This window comes from Argentina silus (assembly GCF_951799395.1).
Source record: "Argentina silus genome assembly, chromosome: 8".
Taxonomy (NCBI): Eukaryota; Metazoa; Chordata; class Actinopteri; order Argentiniformes; family Argentinidae; genus Argentina; species Argentina silus.
This window is the reverse complement of record NC_139662.1, coordinates 733,483-753,201: the sequence shown is the minus strand read 5'-3', so window position 1 is coordinate 753,201 and position 19,719 is coordinate 733,483. Positions and strand designations below refer to the sequence as shown.

Below are 19,719 nucleotides of genomic sequence, written 5' to 3'. Positions count from 1 at the left end.
CAATGGAAAGCATGTCAAGGCCGACAGATGTATAATGTCTTTGAATCCAGCCGATGCCCAAATAGTCTCCACCAAAAATCATACATGGGAAACAGAACAGCGCATGTTTCGAGGTGGTAGCGGTTAGCCATCTCTTTTTGTCAAACCATTCCTGTTGGCCCTAAACGTTTTATCTCCAACTTCTCTTCCAAAGGCAATGTACTAAACCGCATGGTCAACAAATAATCTACACGATTCATTGTGAAAACTTTAGCTAGCTAGCATTAGCGATAGACGTACAGTAGATGAACTGAATTGCTTTGTGATTATTTCCTGTCATGTCAGACCACGACATTAGCGTTTAATAGTTTTTCGCCACCTGTTGCTATGCAGAATTCATACCCAATATAATTTGCGTGAGGTTTTCCCTGCTTACGCCAATCACGCTCACGTTGTTCCCCTCGCAACGATGGGGCAGAGTGCTCCGCTGCCCCACAGCAGAAAGACGGGACAGGGAGCGCAGTCCGCACACACTAGTAATTACTAGTAATTAGTAATTACTCCAAAAACAGCACTATACGGATTATGAGTCAAGTTTTATATATTTATACACACCAATTTCACCATTTAATCTATTTTGTATTAAATATAAAATACTTATTATTATTACTAATAAAAAATATGACTAATAATTGTTTCGTATTTGTAATGTACTTTATGAGACTTTATGTTTGTAATGTACTTTATAAAGAAAAAACCCCTGTATATCCCCAAATTTGATTCTATGCAATATGTTTTTTCAAATGTTGTATTTGTCTTGTAGGCTACTTTTGTGTAAGCCGTATATTGTGGGTAAAATGCACTATAAATTCAAATGAACTTAAACTTAAATGTGTATTGCAGTGGAATCCTAACTCGAGATCCGCGTGTAAATCGAATCAATTTCCCATTGACATGAATGCAAGATTTACGCGCGCGGATTTGGAGTTAGGATTCCACCCAAAATGCGTTGCTATTGGTATCATTATGACGTTGATATGTACACAGAATTGAGAATGTTCTGCAATAATACACAAAGTTCTTGAACTTTTAGTTTAGTGGCATAACGAGCTAAGACGCAACCTGAACCTGTGCAATCAGTATTACCAGAGTGAGATATAAAGAGATTATAACCGGAAGATTCGGCGTTTATACACAGCCTACTGACTGAGGTAGGCTAATGTAGGCCAGAGATGTAGTATAGTTGACATATAGTATAGTTTTATAACACTTGTATTTGTAAATACTTGAGACGGCATAGGCCGACTACCTTTACAGCATTTGGACAAGGGACGCGTAAAAATGTCACTGAGAGATATCTGTCACTAGGAGATGATATTCCCATTAAGTCGAATTCAGCGTTGGATATTTCTATATGCCTAAAAACTCACATCTTTAGAAAGGCCTTCCTTTAGGTCCTGTCCTCTTGTTGTTGTTAGTGTTTTGTTTGTGTTTTTGTTTGTGTGTCTATTGCACTCAACTGCACAGGCTTTGAAATTGTTGGCTACAAATGAAAAACACATTCCAAATCAAATATATTTTTTATTATTATTAGAGACCTAAATGCATGAATTGAATTAGGGCTATTTTAATTTTGCGGAGGTCTTCTGCTTGTTAGCCTATAGGCTCCTACCTGTACCAGGCCGATTCCAGTTAATGAAATGTGCCCATTATATGGCCACTGATATTTGACCTGTTGACCACAATTGTAGGCTATATTTCAAGGCGTGTCAACAAACATAGCCAGCCAACCCACACTGGAAGCTTTTGCTGACTCTAACATAGGCCTCTGACAGGACCAAGTCACTTCGAACCATTGCATCGAACGCTGATAAGAGTTGTTAGGCAGTGAATTACCATGATAGTCATTCCAAACCCATTATGACGCCAGCCGAACGCACATTATAGATAATAACATTTCTTTGCTGCCAATCGGTGTACTGGTATTTGTTGACTGATTCAGAAGGGCAAACTCAAAGATTGTTATCCCTTTCTCATTTGGGGAATCTTTCTGACATTCCTGTTGCATTATAGTATGGGTGTGTGGAGATTATTTCAATAATTTTTGTTTGTGTTCTATCTACTGTAGGTGCATAAAAACAATGGAGGTGAAAATATATATGAGTATTGAGGATATCAGGAAGGAGCATGAGAGGATTAAGACAGAGAAGGCAGAGTTTGAGAAAAAGATAGAGGAATATGAGAAACAAAAGAGAAGGGACCAAAAAGTTAGGCAGAGGGAGGAGGAGATCCTGGCCAGAAAGGCAGAAAGACTGCAGGAGGACAGGAATGAGTTCAATAGGGAGAGGGAGGAGATGGACAGTGGGATCAAGATCCTCATGATGGAGATTGAGAAAGAGAAGGAGTCCTCAAAGGAGATACTTAGAAAGGCTGAGAAGGCAGAGGCAGAGTTAAATATGATGAGGAAGGAGAGCGTGAAAATCCAAAGAGACGGACAGAAGGTGGAGCAAGAAATGCTCAGGATGTGGAAGGAGAAGGAGACATTTCTCAAGGCCAAGAAACAGATGGAGAAAGAGATGGAGAAAAATATGGTGGCAGTCAAGAGGAGAGAGGCCCTGGTGATGGAGGCCGAAGAAAGACTTAAACTGAGCAAGGAAAAAGAGAAGGAAGAGCAGGAGAAGGAGACCTCAAAGGAGATGCTTAGAAAGACAGAGAAGGTCGGAGCAGAGTTGCAAATGATAAAGAAGGAGTGGATGAAAATCAAAAAAGACGGGCAGAAGGTGGAGCAAGAAATGCTCGGGATGTGGAAGGAGAAGGAGACATTTAAAAAGGATAAGAAACAGATGGAGAAAGAGATAGAGGCCATCAAGAGGAGAGAGGCCCTGGTGATGGTGGCTGAAGAAAGAGCGAAACAGAGTCTGGAAAAAGAGAAGCTAGAACAGGAGAGGGAGACATTGAAGAAGGTGAGCATAGTGACGATTAGAGAGATGGTAGAGAACCTATAGACTAAGTAGATGAAGGTGATTGTTGCTAGTTTTACTATAGCATTTAGTCCATGACCTTCAACTCTCAGTTGAATTTGTCCAATTCTTGTCTCACCTTGCACTCCCCTCTGATGTTACTTTTTTAATTTCAGATGAACGATGGCTCCAGATATGCCCCAACCCTCATGTTCTCGTTGAGAGCGACTCCTCTGATGGCTCAGCTGGTACACAATCAGGCAAACCAGGGGACGAGCCTTTCTGTCAAAAGCCTTGTTGATGTGGCCCTGGCTGAGAGCGTGTGGGGGTGCAGAGATAAGACAGGGGACTGCACATGCCGACACCGTTAGCCTGGAAACCTCAACACAATTGGCTATTGCTATTTAGGGATACATAGCAAATCAATTTATATAGTTGTCTTAAGTTCAATAAATTAAGTTGAACATTAAATTAAATTGACTTCCTTTCTCTACCACTGTGACTGCTTGTGGCATTTATTATTATAGAAAGTCTTACTTGTGATGACCGTGATGTATGTAGCTGAAGATGAATGTAGCTATTTATTTTAAGTCGCTCTGGATAAGAGCTTCTGCTAAATTACTCAAACGTAGGCCTAAAGTACATCCGTAAAATAATGTATCCATTTCCTGTTAACCATCTCTAAACCCTAGATGGCAGTATTTACTCTTACACCAGAAACGTGACCAGTTGCACGTGTGGATGCAGAAGAAATAGCCTCCCAGTCTGTTTCTGCAAGGAACTTCTCATTTATGGATTCTGTACATTGTTTTATGTTGAGAGTCTTGTCAAGTCTGAATATCTTAGAGTTGGGGTTTGTCCTCTACCTCCAATTATAAACGAGGACAATCACTTTGTTTTTCATACAGGTACCACTATTGTATGTATTTCTATAATCTATGTTTCTATTACTTTACCATACTATGAAACTAATTGAATATGTTTTTAAGCGTCCAAAAAGCATTGATACCAGCACTCCAAGAATCATTTTGCGTTGCTGCTGCAGCAGCCGCGCAATGTCAACACTTTACACACGCACTGGTGTAGCATGTAACATTAAAATCCATCAACTTCATATCACACCATTGATGATTGGTGAACTTGTTGGATCAGTTAAGGCCTGTGCCAGAAAACAGTACACACACCAATCACACAATGGGACTATAACAGGCACATACAGTGCATTCTGAAAGTATTCAGACCCCTTCACTTTTTCCGTATTATGTTATGTTACAGCCTTATTCAAAAATAGATGAAATTATTTTTTTTCCTCATTAATCTACACACAATACGCAATAATGACAAAGGTGCTTCAACAAAAAACGTAAAGGGTCTGAATACTGTCAAGGTGATATTTCAGTTTTTTATTTTGAATAAATGAGCAACAATTTCTAAAAACCTGTTTTTGCTTTGTCATTATGGGGTATTGTGTGTAGATTGATGAGGAAAAAGGCTGTAACATCACAAAATGTGGAAAAAGTGAAGGGGTCTGAATACTTTCAGAGAGCACTGTATTTACATCTTGATTCACAGAATCACACCTCGTACACACTTGCAAGTGATAGCAACGCCTATCACCTGTCCCAATAAAGGGATGCTACAAGCGCACCATTTCATCCTTTCCACTCTTCACTCTCTGACTGTCTGAAGTGTACTGTAGTTGTGTTGTTGTAGCTGGGTACACCTCAGCCTATGATTCTCACGGGGCGTTAGGTTGAAAAGTGTACTGTAGTTGTGTTGTAGCTGGCTACACCTCAGCCTATGATTCTCATGGGGCATTAGGTTGAAAAGTGTACTGTAGTTGTGTTGTTATAGCTGGCTACACCTCAGCCTATGATTCTCACGGGGCGTTAGATTGTCTCTGATAGAATCCTACGGTTCAGCTCAACGACGATTTTCATCTTCTGAGCACCTGTTAACTCTCTGAGCTAGCAAGCTAACCTGTGAGCTCTCAATTCTTTGTTATTGTTGAACCCTAGCTCAACGATAATTCCTCAGGTTATTATTAGAACTTGCAAGGTCACATGTGTAGGCTACAGCTAGCACTTGGGACGGACGGCTAACTAAGTTACTTGTTGTTTCCGGACAGCTGAGAACCTTGGCTAGCTTTGACAAGGTAATATTGAGAAATATTAGCACCCTGTTTGCAGGAGGGTTGGTCAGCTTGTGTTTGTAGCCCTAGGACTACTGAGCACTTTCTAGTAATTAATAATTTACTAGCTAGTTACCTCGTATAATGAATTGGAACATACCAGTTCTCTCTGGTGTGGGACTAGCACCATATCTAACTATGCGGGTACCAGTTCCCTGTGGTAGCACGTGGGTGTAGCAATGCTGAGGTGTGCTGATATTGTACCTGTTTGTTGCATCGTGCACTGTATCTAAACTAACCCCACAACTAAGTCAACTAATAAACATGGGCTACGCATAACTTAAACATGCCTGTGTGTGTGTGTGTGTGTGTGTGTGTGTGTGTGTGTGTGTGTGTGTGTGTGTGCGTGCGTGCGTGTGTGTGTGTGTGTTTGTAAAAAAAAAAAATATGGTGGCAGTCAAGAGGAGAGAGGCCCTGGTGATGGAGGCCGAAGAAAGACTTAAACTGAGCAAGGAAAAAGAGAAGGAAGAGCAGGAGAAGGAGACCTCAAAGGAGATGCTTAGAAAGACAGAGAAGGTCGGAGCAGAGTTGCAAATGATAAAGAAGGAGTGGATGAAAATCAAAAAAGACGGGCAGAAGGTGGAGCAAGAAATGCTCGGGATGTGGAAGGAGAAGGAGAGGGTTGAGGGTTTGCGTACTTGCGTACATGTGTTTTTTCGGGGATGCAGAGAAAGTCTTCCAGCTGTTCCAATGAGAACATCCATCCATCCATCCATACATAGACCTATGCATTTAATTCTGGTTTGTTTATAACTAAGAGGAAGACACATTTATCATCAAAAACCACTAGTTATCATCAAAAAGGATGGTCACAGTTTGCTAAAAAAGAGTACCTAAAAAGCCTGCAGAGGTCTCGTAAAAGGTATTGTGGACAGATAAGATGAATATTATCATGGACTAGAGTGACAAAGGTTTGGAGAAAAAAGGATCTGCCCAAGATTTACAGCATACCACCTCATCTGTGAAACATGGTGCAGGGGGTGTTAGGTGTGGGCATGTATAGTTGCCATTAGAACTTGCTAACTTGTCTTAATTGATGATTGTACCTGCTGACGGCAGCAGCAGAATGTATTCTGAAGTGCACAGAAACATCTTGTCTGCTTGAGTGCAAGCAAATGCCTCCAAATGCATTGGATGGAGCCACACCATACAATAAAACAATGACCCAAAACACTGCCATAGCAACTAGTGGAAAGATCTTGATTGGCCAAGTCAATCTTCAGATTAAAATTCAATTGAACATGCATTACATTTCCCTAATGATAAGAATTTAGGCAAAAAGACCTCAAAACAAACAACAACTAAAGATGGCTGCAGTACAGGCCTAGCAGAGCATCACCAAAGAAGATGCCCAGCGTCTGGTGGGGTTAGTGGGTTGCAGACTTCAGGCAGTTATTGTCCACTAAATACTAGTGGATTGTCCACTAAATACTAAACATGACTGCTTCATTTGGACATTTGATAAGTCTGTCCCGTTACTTTTGGGTACACTGAAATAGGGGGATTATGCATAAAAAGTGGGGTAATTTCTAAATGGTGAAACCAATGTGTATACAAATACCATCAAATAAAAGCTGAGAATCTCTACTTTAACCTTGTAGTAATTGTTTAATTTCAAATCCAAACGTTTGATAAAGTTCTTCATAACCAACATCAGGGAGATGTGACCAGAGAGTGGATCCTGGCTATAAGGGCACACACTTGCCAACACACATTCTGGTGTGACATGTGCGATGTCTTATTGATCTATGTTGCTTTGGCTGTCTCCATGTGTGGATCATTGTAATCAGGGGTGGGGCTGGCCTTTTAAACACCTGTGCTTTGTTTCATTCAGGGAAAACAAAGAGATTTTTAACATTTCTTTTAAAAAGACAACACACATTTTCTGCCATGCCTCTGTCAATTGATTTGGCTTTAATCAATGGTTTCTTCTTGATGTTGTGTACATGTTTTCATGCCTATGTCACCTTTCAGAGGAAATCAAGGAACCTATCCAGATCTGATGTCGTATTAGATGAGTCAAACCCTGTCAGAACATAGTTTGCTTTAGCTCGATTCTTTTCTTTTCTTTTGTCTAGTATTGGTATACATGCTCGAAATTATGCACTCATATTTAGTATTTGATCGACAATACTTTGTATGCAATAACCGTCTGGGACCCATTGACCCCACCAGGTGCTGGGTATCTTCTCTGGTGATATTCTGCCAGGCCAGCCATCTTTTTGCCAGGTCTTTTTGCCCAAAATCTTACCATCAGAAAATGAAATGCATGTTCAATAGGATTTAAATCCAAACATTGACATGGCCAGTCAAGAACTTTCCACTTTTTCGCCCTGAAAATCTCCCTAGCTCCAATGGCAGTATGTTTTGGGTCATTGTCTTACTGTATGATGAAGTGCCATCCAATGAATTTGGAAGCATTGCTTTTACTCGACCAGACAAGATATTTCTGTACACTTCAGAATACATTCTGCTGCTACTGTCAGCAGTAACATCATCAATTATGATAAGTTAGCAAGTTCTAGTGGCAGCTATACATGCCCAAACCATAGCATCCCCTCCACCATGTTTCACAGATGAGATGGTATGCTGTAAACCTTGGGCAGATCCTTTTTTCTCCAAACTTTCCTCTTGCAATCACTCTGATAATATTCATCTTATCTGTCCACAAGACTTTTTTCCACACCTCTGCAGGCTTTTTAGGTACTTCTTAGCAAACTGTAACCCGGCTATCCTTTTTAAGAATAACTAGTGGTTTGCATCTTGCAGTGAAGCCTCAGCCATTTGCGATTGCTGAGCTCATCAGTGCTTGATTTTGGCAAGTCTAAGGTTTTGACTATGTTTCAGATTTTTCAGCTTTCACCATTTGTCAATTCCTTTGCTATTGTAATGTATCTCACACCTTGTCCTTTGTTGGGAATGATATTTAAGGAGAGGGACAGCGAGATATTCTTTGAGTTTTGGGTTAGGCCCATCACGGGCATCATTCTCCCGCGTTGTCCTTGACGCACGTTAACGTATGGTTAAAACTTACAGATGTATGTTGTTTTAAATTGTGTTAAATTGGTTATTTTGTTGATACTCTATTCTCATTCTTCCTATGGGCATTAATGTGATGTTGTGCGCTCGATAAAGGTTCTGTTAATCAGGGCTGGCTCTAGCCATTTTGGTGCCGAAGCATTTTTCCTTCTTTTGCATTATCAAATGTCTAAATTAAGCACTCATGTTTAGTATTTGGTCCCCAATCCTTTGTATGCAGAAGTGCAAAAGTCTGTGACCCATTGACCCAACCAGACGCTGGGTATCTTCTCTGGTAATGCTCTGCCAGACCTATGTTGCAGTGACTGTTGTTGTTTTTTTAGGATGTTTTGCCCTAAGTCTCCTCTTAAACTATGGGAGCCTTTGCCTCCGAGAACTGTGCGCCCGAATGAAGGAAAGAAAGCAGCTATGGAGTCTAGAGAGGCGACCCATACACCCACGCTAGACGAAACGGCTAGCTGGCGAGGTGGAATACCTAAAACTCCCCCACCCCAAATGTCTGACTCGATGGTGTTAATGGTAACTGAGGAGGAGAAGAGTGACAGTGGGTCTGAGGAGGAAATGTTGATGGGAAAGGGAATGAGAAAGAGGGCATTTGTAGGACAACCGAACAAAATGGCCAGCTGGCAGAAAATCAAAGAAAGGAGGAAAGGAAAAAAGAAAAGATGATGTTGAAAATGACATACACTTTAATTCACTTGTTTATGATGGTCACGATTGCCTCACTTAATGTCAATGGTTTGAATGACATGGAGAAAGTAGAGGAAGTCCTGGCAAGATTTACAACAGACATTTTGTTAATACAAGAAACGAAGTGGTCAACAGAAAAAATCACAGAAGTCAAGGGAAAATGGAGGGGTTTGTTGTTTGTAAATTGTGGATTGGGGAAATCATGTGGGGTTGCAATATTTGTAAAAGAAAATGTGGTGCAAAATATAACAGAGGTTTTGAATGATGGGAAAGGGAGAGTGCTAGGTGTAGAGTTTGATGTCAATAATGTAAAGTATAGATTGATAAATGTGTATGCACCAAATAGGGAGATTGAAAAGAGAGAGTTTTTTGTTTCACTGGGTGTGCACTGTAAGGGTAATTGTATTCTGGTGGGGGATTTCAATGTATGTTGCACCAAGTTAGATACATATAGGGTAGATAGTTTTAGGCAGGATTCAGGGAGGAGGGGCTTATTAGAAATGATTGAGGTTAGGAATTTGATAGATGTATGGAGGGAGGGAAATGCGAGTAAAAGGGAATTTTCAAGGAGGCAGATAGTTAATGGGGTTTTGAAACAGAGTAGGATAGATTTAGTTTTAGCTTTTCAAGAAATCACAAAAGAAATAACTAATATACAGTACACATTTACAGGATATAGCGATCATGCAGCAATCACATTTCAATTTGGAAACAGGCAGAAAGGGAAAGGGGGGGGAGTGTGGTGTTTGAATGCGAGTGTGTTAGCAGAAAAGGAGTATAGAGAGATGGTGATGAAGTGTGTTGTGGAGCAAAGTATGTGTGAAAAGTATGAGGAGGATGTGTGTGAATGGTGGGAATGTGTAAAAAAGCAAGTGAAAAGTTTAAGTATGAGGTATTGTAGGAAAAGGAATCAAGCAAGAAAGAGAAAAGAATGGGTATTGAGAGAAAGAATGGCTGAAGAACTAAGACAAATAGAAAGGAATCCGAATAGAAACATAGTAGAATATATAGGTATCAAAGGGGAATTAGAAGCACATGAAAAAGAAAAATGTAAAGGAGCAATAGTTAGGAGTAGGGCACAATATGCGGTGGAAGGGGAAAAAATGCACATCTTTTTTTTTGGGGTTAGAGAAACGGACACAGTGTAGGAGTTATATAGAAGAAATAGAGAATGAAAGAGGAGAGATAGTGAATGATTATGTAGGGATATTGGAAACAGTACAGGGGTTTTATAGCGATTTATTTAAGAAAGGTAGTGTAGATAAAGATAGTGTAGATGAGGTATTAGGGACAGTTGAGCATAGGTTATCAGATAGTGATAGGGGAGTGTGTGAGAGTGAGTTGTCAGAATTTGAAGTGAATGCGGCCATCAGAAGTCTATCTAACAACAAAAGCCCAGGCTCTGATGGCCTGCCAGGTGAGTTTTATAAATGTTTTAGCGAGTTATTTAGTCCAATTTTGTTAAAGGTATATAGGGAAATGGAAAGGATAGGGAAGGTTAGTGAAACAATGTCAACAGGTTTAATTACAATATTATATAAGAATAAGGGTAGCAAGTTGCAGTTAGGGAATTACAGAGGGATTAGCTTATTAAATACGGATTACAAAATATTAGCAAAAGTATTAGCAAATAGAATTAAGTCAGTAGTAGGGTCCATAGTCTCATCAACACAAGCATACAGTATTCCAGGGAGAGATATAGCAGATACGATAGGGTCAGTCAGGGATGTAGTGAGGCATATGAAGGAAGAGGGAGGTATAGTTTTGAGTGTAGACTTCAACAAGGCATTTGATAGAGTAGAACATGAGTTTATGTTTAGGACATTAGAGAGATTTGGGTTTGGAAATAGATTAGTGAATTGGATTAGATTATTGTATAGTAGCGCAAAGAGTAGGGTGAAGTGTAATGGGGTAGTGACAGATAGTTTTAGTTTAGAAAGATCAGTTAGGCAGGGGTGTCCATTATCATCTTTATTATACAGCATAACAGCAGAACCATTAGCCACCATGTTAAAAAAAGATCAACACATACAAAGCATCAATATTCCAGGGGGAGGGAGGAGTTTAATTCATCAATATGCAGATGACACAAACATAACAGTGAAAAATGTAGGCAGTTTAAATAGGGTTATGTATTTATTAGAGGAATATGGGAAAGCATCAGGGGCGAGAATGAACATAGAGAAATCAGAAATTATGTGTGTAGGGAAGGTAGATATGAGGGAATTTAAGGTACCAATGAAAGTTGCGAAAGGAATGATAAAAGTGTTAGGAGTGAATGTAGGTGAGAATGAAAAGGAAGCAAGAGATGTTACATGGGCAGGGGTAGTGAATAAGGTAAAGCAGAATTTGAATTTATGGAAAATGAGGAAGTTAAAGTTGAGGGGCAGGGTTATAGTAGTAAATTGTTTAATTTTATCACGGGTGAATCACGTGTTGAGTGCACTAGAGCTGCCGTTGTGGGTTGTGAATGAGTTAAATAGGGCCATTAATAGTTTTTTGTGGGATGGGAAGCAGGCAAAAATTAGGCACAAGGTATTAATGAATGGGTTTAAGGATGGAGGGTTAAAATTGATAGATGTAGAGGTGAAAAAAAGGGCTTTGAGGGTTAAAACGATTAAAAAATATTTATATAGTAGGGATGAGTATTGTTGGATGGGTTTTTTTGAGGATTACTTGCACAGGTGTGGTGGATGTGGTGTGAATGGTCTTTTTATGGTTTTTAACAAACCAAGGTGTGAGGGAATATCAGATTTTTATAAGGAGGTTTTTTGAAGCGTGGGGGAAATATTTAAAACATGTAAAGTATGAGTGTGTGGACAAGGGTGAGGTGTTAAATCAACCAATCTTTCACAACACAAAAATAACTCATAACAATGCAATTCTGGTAAATAAACATTTTGAAAAAGCAGGAATAAAACAGGTCAAACATTTAATATCCAAAAGCAATAACAATTTCAAATCAGAACAGGAAATCATACAGGGAATAAGAAGAGTAGATAAGGATGTAAGAAAGCAGGTTATTATAGGAATGTACAAGAGAATTAGGGACAGCATTAGTAATGGGTGGAAAATATTAATGTTAGGACAGGGAGAGGTAGGTGAATCAAACAGGATGGTAGAGTTGAGTGTAGAGAGGAAGGGTTTTAGGGTTAAATTTGAAAATGTCACAACTAAATGTATATACATGGATTTACTGGGTGATGGGATGGAGAGGCCAGCGTCAGAAAAGGTGTGGGAAAAGGTTTTTGAGGGGTTGAATGTCAAAGAAGTATGGGGAAATTTGAATGTAAAATATAATAGTATTGAATGTGAGCACAATGATTTTAAAATTAGGCACAATAGGGTTTTCACAAATGTTGTTTTGCACCAAATAGATAAGAATGTATGTAGGAAATGTGATGTCTGCAAAAGGGATGATGAAAATTTTGATCACTTATTTTTTGAATGCTCAATGTTGTCTGTACTGTTTGTGAATGTGAGAAATCTGTTGAATGTACACTGTGGGGTGAAAATTGAAAATGAAATGAAATGGAAGAAAATATTGTTATTTGGAATATGTGGAATAAAGAAAAATGTTAATATTAATTTGGTAAATATAATCATGAGCAATTTAAGATATGCAATTATATGTAGGAGGAATATAGCGCACTATGAAGGGAGAGTTATGAGGGTGTGGGGTCTGTTTGTATCACTTTTAAAAAAGAATATTAGATTAGTGTACACTTTTGGGAGGGTGGATTTTGAAAAATACTTTGTAAAAAACAGCACGCTAATAGCAGTAACCGGATCTGGGGATTTAGGTTTTAATGTGTAGCATTGGGCACTTTTTTTTTGAGTTCTTTGATTTGTTTTGGGGGTTGAGTACAATTTCACAAATGTTCTGTGTGTGTTATGTCCGTCACGTTTAATGTAGTGTGCTTATGTCATGTCCATGTTAGATGTATTGAACACCTGCTGTAAATAATGTAAAATATGCTTTGTAATATGTATTTTTGATAATAAAAAGATTAAAAAAAAAAAAAACACGCCCGATCTCGGAAGCTAAGCAGGGTCGGGCCGGGTTAGTACTTGGATGGGAGACCGCCTGATACCGGCTCATGACCCCCCCAAGTCCCTATTGCTCAACCTGGGATCGGATGAAAATTGATCAGAAAGAAGGACGCCCCCTGGTGTTCACTGGCCTGAAGTTTTATTTACAGAAATGTCATGTATAAGAATTGATTGAAATCCACTTGGCTGCTGAATGTTGTTTGCATTATTTGCATAGTTTGAGTTGATGTAGATGATTAGATTAGATTAGATTCATCTTCATTGTCATTGTGCAGAGTATAAGTACAGAGACAACGAAATGCAGTTAGCGTCTAACCAGAAGTGCAAAAAGCAGAAAGTGCAATGAACAGTATATACAAGTAGTGCAGTATGTGAGCAGTAAGTAGTGCAGTATAGTAGTGCAGTGTAAGCAGTAAATGAATAGCAGTAGCATTATAAGCAGAATAAATAGGTTACAGTATGAACAGTGTATCAGCATATGAGCTGTATAGGCAATGCAGTCTAGCAGTATATATGTATTAACAGTAACAATAGGGTAGATAGCAGAATAAATATAAAAATGGAATGCCGTATGAACAGTATAAACAGGTATAAACAGGTATGTAGATTGATGAGATTTATATATTTAGGTGGAAAAGTGTACAATTATTACATTTTTGGCCTGAACTATGAAGGGTGTAAGAATGTATTTAATGCACTCTCACTTTGTCTGGAAGACATCTGAGCCATTCACACGACTCATTGTAATGACCACCCAGGGGGTGCAGTCAGCACAATCTAATTAGCAATGCATATTGACACTTCAGAGTCTGGGAGAAGACACAAAGACAACTTCTCTTTTTTATCTGGTTTTAACTTATGTAACTTGATTTCTTTCATTTGGTTTACTTGGTTACATTTAAGGTTATTGGTAACTGTTAAATAAACCACCATTCATATCTCTTTCCTCCGTAGCCCTTCTTAGCCTTACTCATGTGTTATTAGTTGATAAACTACATTCGAGGTCAACCTACTAATCTTATTGGAGTCAGATTAAATTGTAGTCTATAATACTTGATCACCATTGATGCATTGCTTTGACCAAAAAATACCATAGTGTATTTCCCCTTTATAAGGGGAAACTGATCATACAAACCATACCATTTCTGAATGCTTGCACCTCGTGTTATGATGTGTGACATGAGATATGCCCCACCATCCTACTTACCATGCAGCCCATAATTAATAAACTGGGTGTTGGTAAAAGTATTTTTTTACAAACATTTGCAAAAGCTTATACTCTAGGTGTTTGACCTACAATCATTTTTGACATGTCCCACCCTCCTCTTTTTTTCTGAAACCCAAGCATACAGAGACTCCAAAATACTTGAAATACTTGTATAATACTTTTATTTATATTATTACTTAAACATGTTATTCACAAATTACCAAATAGCATTACAGTTTTATTCTTTAACTAGAATGTGTTTCGTCCCAACGAACTGCAAGAGTGTGGTTGCTAAAATGCCGCAGATGGTCACCAACAGTTACTGAATAAGACATGAGAACAGTGCATTTTGTGAAACGAAAATGCATTCAAAATTTACAAAGAACCCAATGTAAAGGTTTCAACATGCACATTTTTCCATTTACTACATATGCACTCAGATTCCATGTATGGGGCACAGATATATTATTTTTATGACACACAAACACAAGTAGGCAGACCTGTTTAGTTGAAAGCCCACTCACCACGTCAAGGTACAGGCCATGAGTGAGATGACGAGAGACAAACATTTACAAACATTTAGTTAAACATGGAGCTGACAAAGACATACAAACATCACAAGGACATGCACACAAAAAAACGGCACGAGGACACGCATGACAAAAACACCGATTAATTGAACATAAACTAACAATAAAGGGTATGTAAATGAATTGTGTTAGATTGAAACAGAGGTTAGATTGGACCGGATATTGGACATAGACCAGAACATGTTTGTATAAAAAAATACTACAAAGTGCATTTTTAACTACAATATAAATAATAAAAAAAGACAAGAACATTCTTTAATTAAACTACAAAGTGCATTTTTAACTACAATATAAATAAATAGGCTGACTGTATTGCTCTACTTGCTAAAACACTTTGAAACACTGACTCAAACAAGGCACCGACCAAACAAGGTGTAGCCCCACCTGGACTCATACTGTTTGACGAATAGGGCGGCGGTCTTGTCATGCTCGTGAAGAGAGCTGGCGGCGGTGGTGATCTTCTGCCTGAGGTCGGCTGGCACTAGGTGGAGGTCGCTGTCGTCTGCCAGTTCTAGAAGCAGCAAGGCCAGTGTCTCCACTTCCTCTATTCCTGGCAGATGCAGATGTCTCTGGCTCATGAGCACATCTTGCAGAGCAGGACTATCCTCCTCCTCCACCTGTTCTGCCTGGGTTAGGATGGCATGCTTCCTACAGACGCTGTCGATAGGATCCTCCTCTGACTCTGCAGACATGCCAAGACCCTCGTCTGCCATCTCCTCATCTTCACCTTGTTCCTGTTCAACCGACTCCGACTCCGACTCCTCACGAGACTGCTCTTCCTCAACTGCAAATATGTAATTGTACTAATCACAAATGTGTCTGCGTAGTTACAACAACCACTTGTGGATTCATTCAATAATATGCACGGTTTCTTTGCTTCTTTGCTTTTAAAACTTAACTTTATACCATGTTTGTCGTCATTGCTAGAATATGCATGAAAAACTATGGATAACTAAGGATAACCTTGCGTAAGTGTGTGATTAAGTACTGTACCTTTCTGGACATAGTAGTCCCTAGCAGTGAAGCTGGTGGACTGGCACATGGCATACTCCACGCCAAGGAGCTCCTCCTCGTCTGGGTGCTCGTACGCATCAGGGACGGGCATTGGAGCAGCAAAGTTGGGCTCCAGGATGTGATCCTTGCCGAAGATAACCTCGGCCTGCTGATTGATGCGCTGGATCTGTCGCACGTCCATGCACGACGTCTGCCGACCCTGACCACCAGCAACCCGGAGTGATGCCATGCGGTTGTTCCACTGCACAGCAAAGGCCATCAGGTATACCTGAAACACATGACCATTTTGACTGTTATTGTATATGCTTAGAAGCGATGACTAAAGCTGTGAAATAAAATGCATCATTGAAACTACGCTATATCTTTTTTTAAATTACTCACTTGGAATGGCATAATACCACATCTCTGTGAAGGAATGGCATTGTACAGGTGTGCGTGCAACCCCTCCAAAGAGTTACTGCCTCGCCGGCACCTGTGCTTGTTCAGCCGAACGCCATTCAGCACCACCACCTTCACAGAAACATACAGCTGTATGCCAGGGGGATCCTGTAAAGCACAACGAATTGCAAGTTCCTTATTTATTCTGGTGTCCTTTGAAATTTTGCCATACAAGTTTGAATGGTTTTATAATGACACACAATGACTGCAAAGACATTAACCCACCTGCATGCAACTGAGATGCTTGCTTGCAGTTGCCCAGTGAGCATCAACTGCCTCTGTCGACTTGAACAGGTGGATTCCGTCAATGTCAAGGCCTGCTGGTCCCCTGAACTCGGCAATGATGGACTCAATCACCAAAGCGGTCTCCTGTAACATATATATTCTCAGCTTTGAGTGTTGTCACAACTAGAATGAGTGTAACACAACTGATGGACGGAGTAGGTTTTACCAATAACAAAACTGGCTTTATTTTCCCATATGGTGCAATTATCAAACAAACAAATGGGCAAAACGTCTGCACCAAATCCAAATGACAAAGACAAAAGATAGCAAAGGCAAAACAAAGGAAACAGCATGACACAGGTAGAGTCTGCACACCTGGAACACTCACAGAAACAACGAGGACAAACAGAGGGTTAAATATGGTAAAGGGAAAGGCACAGGCCAGCGGGCCGTCACAGTGTTAAATCAGTCGTTACTCCTAATGATCTTACATTTATTTTCAAAACTAGATCTGAGTGACACCTTAGTCCAGTACAGTTGAATCCATATTGACAAATAAGCAAGTATGTTTGCTTCTTATTCATGAAATTCATACATGGATCAATATCACACATACCACAACCCCACGGGTAATGCGCCTGACATACAACCTGACCTGGTGAGGCTTGAGGAACGCCATCATCTCCTCGTCCGAATACCTGGCGTACAGCTCTTGGTTGCCACTCCTGACCTCCTGGACTAGGAGCATCATGTCCGCCTTGTTGTAGGCGAGCACCGCACCTGCCAAGGCACTCATGAACACCCCATACTTGGCGTGGCTCTGTTTGATGACAACAGCATCCCAGCGGTGCAGCCAGTATCGGATGTCCAGTCTGACCACAGTACCCCTCTGCACCCAGTCACCAAACAGATTCTCCAGGAAGGATGAACCGCTGTCACTGAAATTATATCAACATTTTGTGTACATGTGTTACATGTTTTTATAACTGTGTTATCCATGTGTGTCTTGCAAAAAAATTATATGAAGTTAACTGATATGTACATCACTTGGATTATCAATTTCATCATAGGTTTCAATGGAATTGTTATTAAACTTACCGACAGCAGTTGTCTGCAAGACTTTTGGCGCAGGAGCATTGGCACGTCGAAACCGGGCAATGAGACCTCTCGCCATGCGCGCGTAGCACCCCTCGGACTCAGCTGCCACCACCACTGTCGTCAAGAACTGGCCCCGCTCGTTCAGCACACTGGTGGCGGGGAGGGGGGCGGATGACACGGCTTGGGGGGGCGGATGAACCATGACAGAAAACTTTGTTGATAGCCCCCAACTCAAAATAATTGCAACGTATTATGGATTATTCCTTTAAGAAAGCGTTGTTCTAAGTGTGTGGGTACACTTTTTATGGGATGTTTGTTCGTTCTCAACTCCGTGTCACCAGACCCGTTAGCTGTTAGCGCTAGCCAGCTAGCCTACTGACAGGTTGTCAATACGTTGTCATTACACATTAACAAGCCAAATCCCGCAAACGATGGTATGGTCAGTTGCTGATTTCCAGACAATATTTTATCTTTTGACAAAATCGGCACAGCTTTATACATGCCTAACAAATGTCTAACTAGCAAAGGATGAAGAGGATGAAACTTACCTGAGTAACAGGGACGTCGTAAATGAGATTCACCGATAGTGGCCGCCGGAGCCGTATAAATTAGATGACGTTTGAAATTCCTCGCATAATGATTGGTGGGTTAGAGATCATTTTTACTAAACGGCGCATAACCACTGCATCAACTTTACTAAACGGCGCATAACCATTGGTCGGTTGAGGATCGGATAGGGACTTGGAGGAGCATTTGCCTGATACCCGGTGCAGTAAGCTTTTCCTTATTTCGACCAGTAGGGTGTACTATTGTATCACCACTGTAGTTTGAACAGTGCTGTAGTGTGAACACAGCTCCAGTTTCATATTGCTGTTTTGAACAGTTTATACAGTTTGCTCCAAAACCACCTGCTAAGAATTGGTGACTCACTCAGCCTTCTCTTGAGCTCGATTCTAGACTGACAACTATGAACTATGAGCTGTGGAGTGGTAAAGCAATGTTAATTGCAGTTTTGGTGTTTTTTCCCCCCAGATAACTCCCTGCCTTCTGCGTATCAACTGCAGTATTGTTTGTGTTGTCAAGTGGCGGGCGTCTCCTTTCCTTGACTTTATATACAGTGCAGAGGGCTGGTTCCTTCGCTTACGGCCATACCACCCTGAACACAGCTGAGAGCAATTGCCAATCACAGTGTTTGGAGTGAGTGTGAGTGGAGGAGAGTGAGAGAGAAGAGAGAAGCTAGAGAGAGCGTTTAGGATAGTGAAATCTTTATTTACTTGTTTTTTTCTAAGTTTAAGTGAGTTCCCCGACAGCCTTGTACTGTTCGGGGATCGGAGATTGGAAAATGGAGAACATGGCGTCGACCGGCGTGATTGAACCGACTATGAGAAAGGATAATAGGCAAACGGGAATTGAAGAGAAAAAGTACGAGAAAAAGCTCACGGTGGCGGTGGAGATCCAGGGGAAACAGAAGATTTCGATGATGGAGCTATTAAGAGGAATAACGGTGGTGTGTGGGAACGTGGAGGGGTGTCGATTCAAGGGAGACCAGAAGTATGAGGTGACCCTGAAGTCGATGAGAGGGAAGGAGAAGCTGCTGGATGGATTTAAGATAAAGGAGGCAAACATTTTGGCGAAGGATTTGGTCGTGGACGAGATGGTGGTCTCCTTTTTAAACCTGCCAGTCTATATGAATGATGGAGTCATAGTGGAGAGGCTGAAGGAGTGGGGGGTGTCAGCGGCATCCCCCATAAAGAGAAGGATGTGGCCGGGAACCGACATTGCAGACGGAACAAGGTTTCTAAAGGTAAAATTCACGGAGACGGTGAGGTCGTTGCCCTACTCGACGAAGTTTATAACCCTTGAAGGAGTGGAGCACTTCAGGGTGATCCACGATAAACAGGAAAGAGTATGCAGACTGTGTATCAGGCCCGGTCACGTTCTTAGAGACTGTCTTGAATTCGTTTGCTACAAATGTCACGGGCAGGGGCACTACGCCAGGGAGTGCCATGAGAGGAGGGAGGACGGTGCTGGAGTAAGACGGAGAGGAGAGGGCGAGGAGAAGACGGAGAGCGAGATGGAGGTGGAGGGAGATGGAGATGGAGAGAGAGAAGACGAGGAGGACAGCGAGGAGGTCGAGGAGGAGTTGGAGGAGGGCGGGGAAGAATGCGAGCTGATCGTGGAGGAGACCCAGGGGGAGGAAGAGGTAGCTGGATCGCAGCCGCTGACTGGATCGCT

The 19,719-nt window shown here is 40.8% G+C and overlaps 1 protein-coding gene and 1 pseudogene across 2 annotated transcripts in view; one reads left to right on the top strand and one right to left on the bottom strand.

Annotated features, from left to right (window-relative positions):
- Positions 1-19,719, top strand: part of LOC310808835 (cytochrome P450 3A27-like) — a 221,489-nt pseudogene that overhangs the window by 103,946 nt on the left and 97,824 nt on the right. The gene's annotated exons all lie outside the window — the stretch shown is intronic.
- On the bottom strand, positions 14,988-15,904 carry LOC310808811 (uncharacterized protein; the record flags this gene model as incomplete). Its single annotated transcript, XM_083675913.1, has 2 exons — positions 14,988-15,493; positions 15,703-15,904. 2 exons carry the CDS (start codon positions 15,902-15,904, stop codon positions 15,057-15,059), a joined length of 639 nt encoding a protein of 212 aa, XP_083532039.1. The 3' UTR covers positions 14,988-15,056.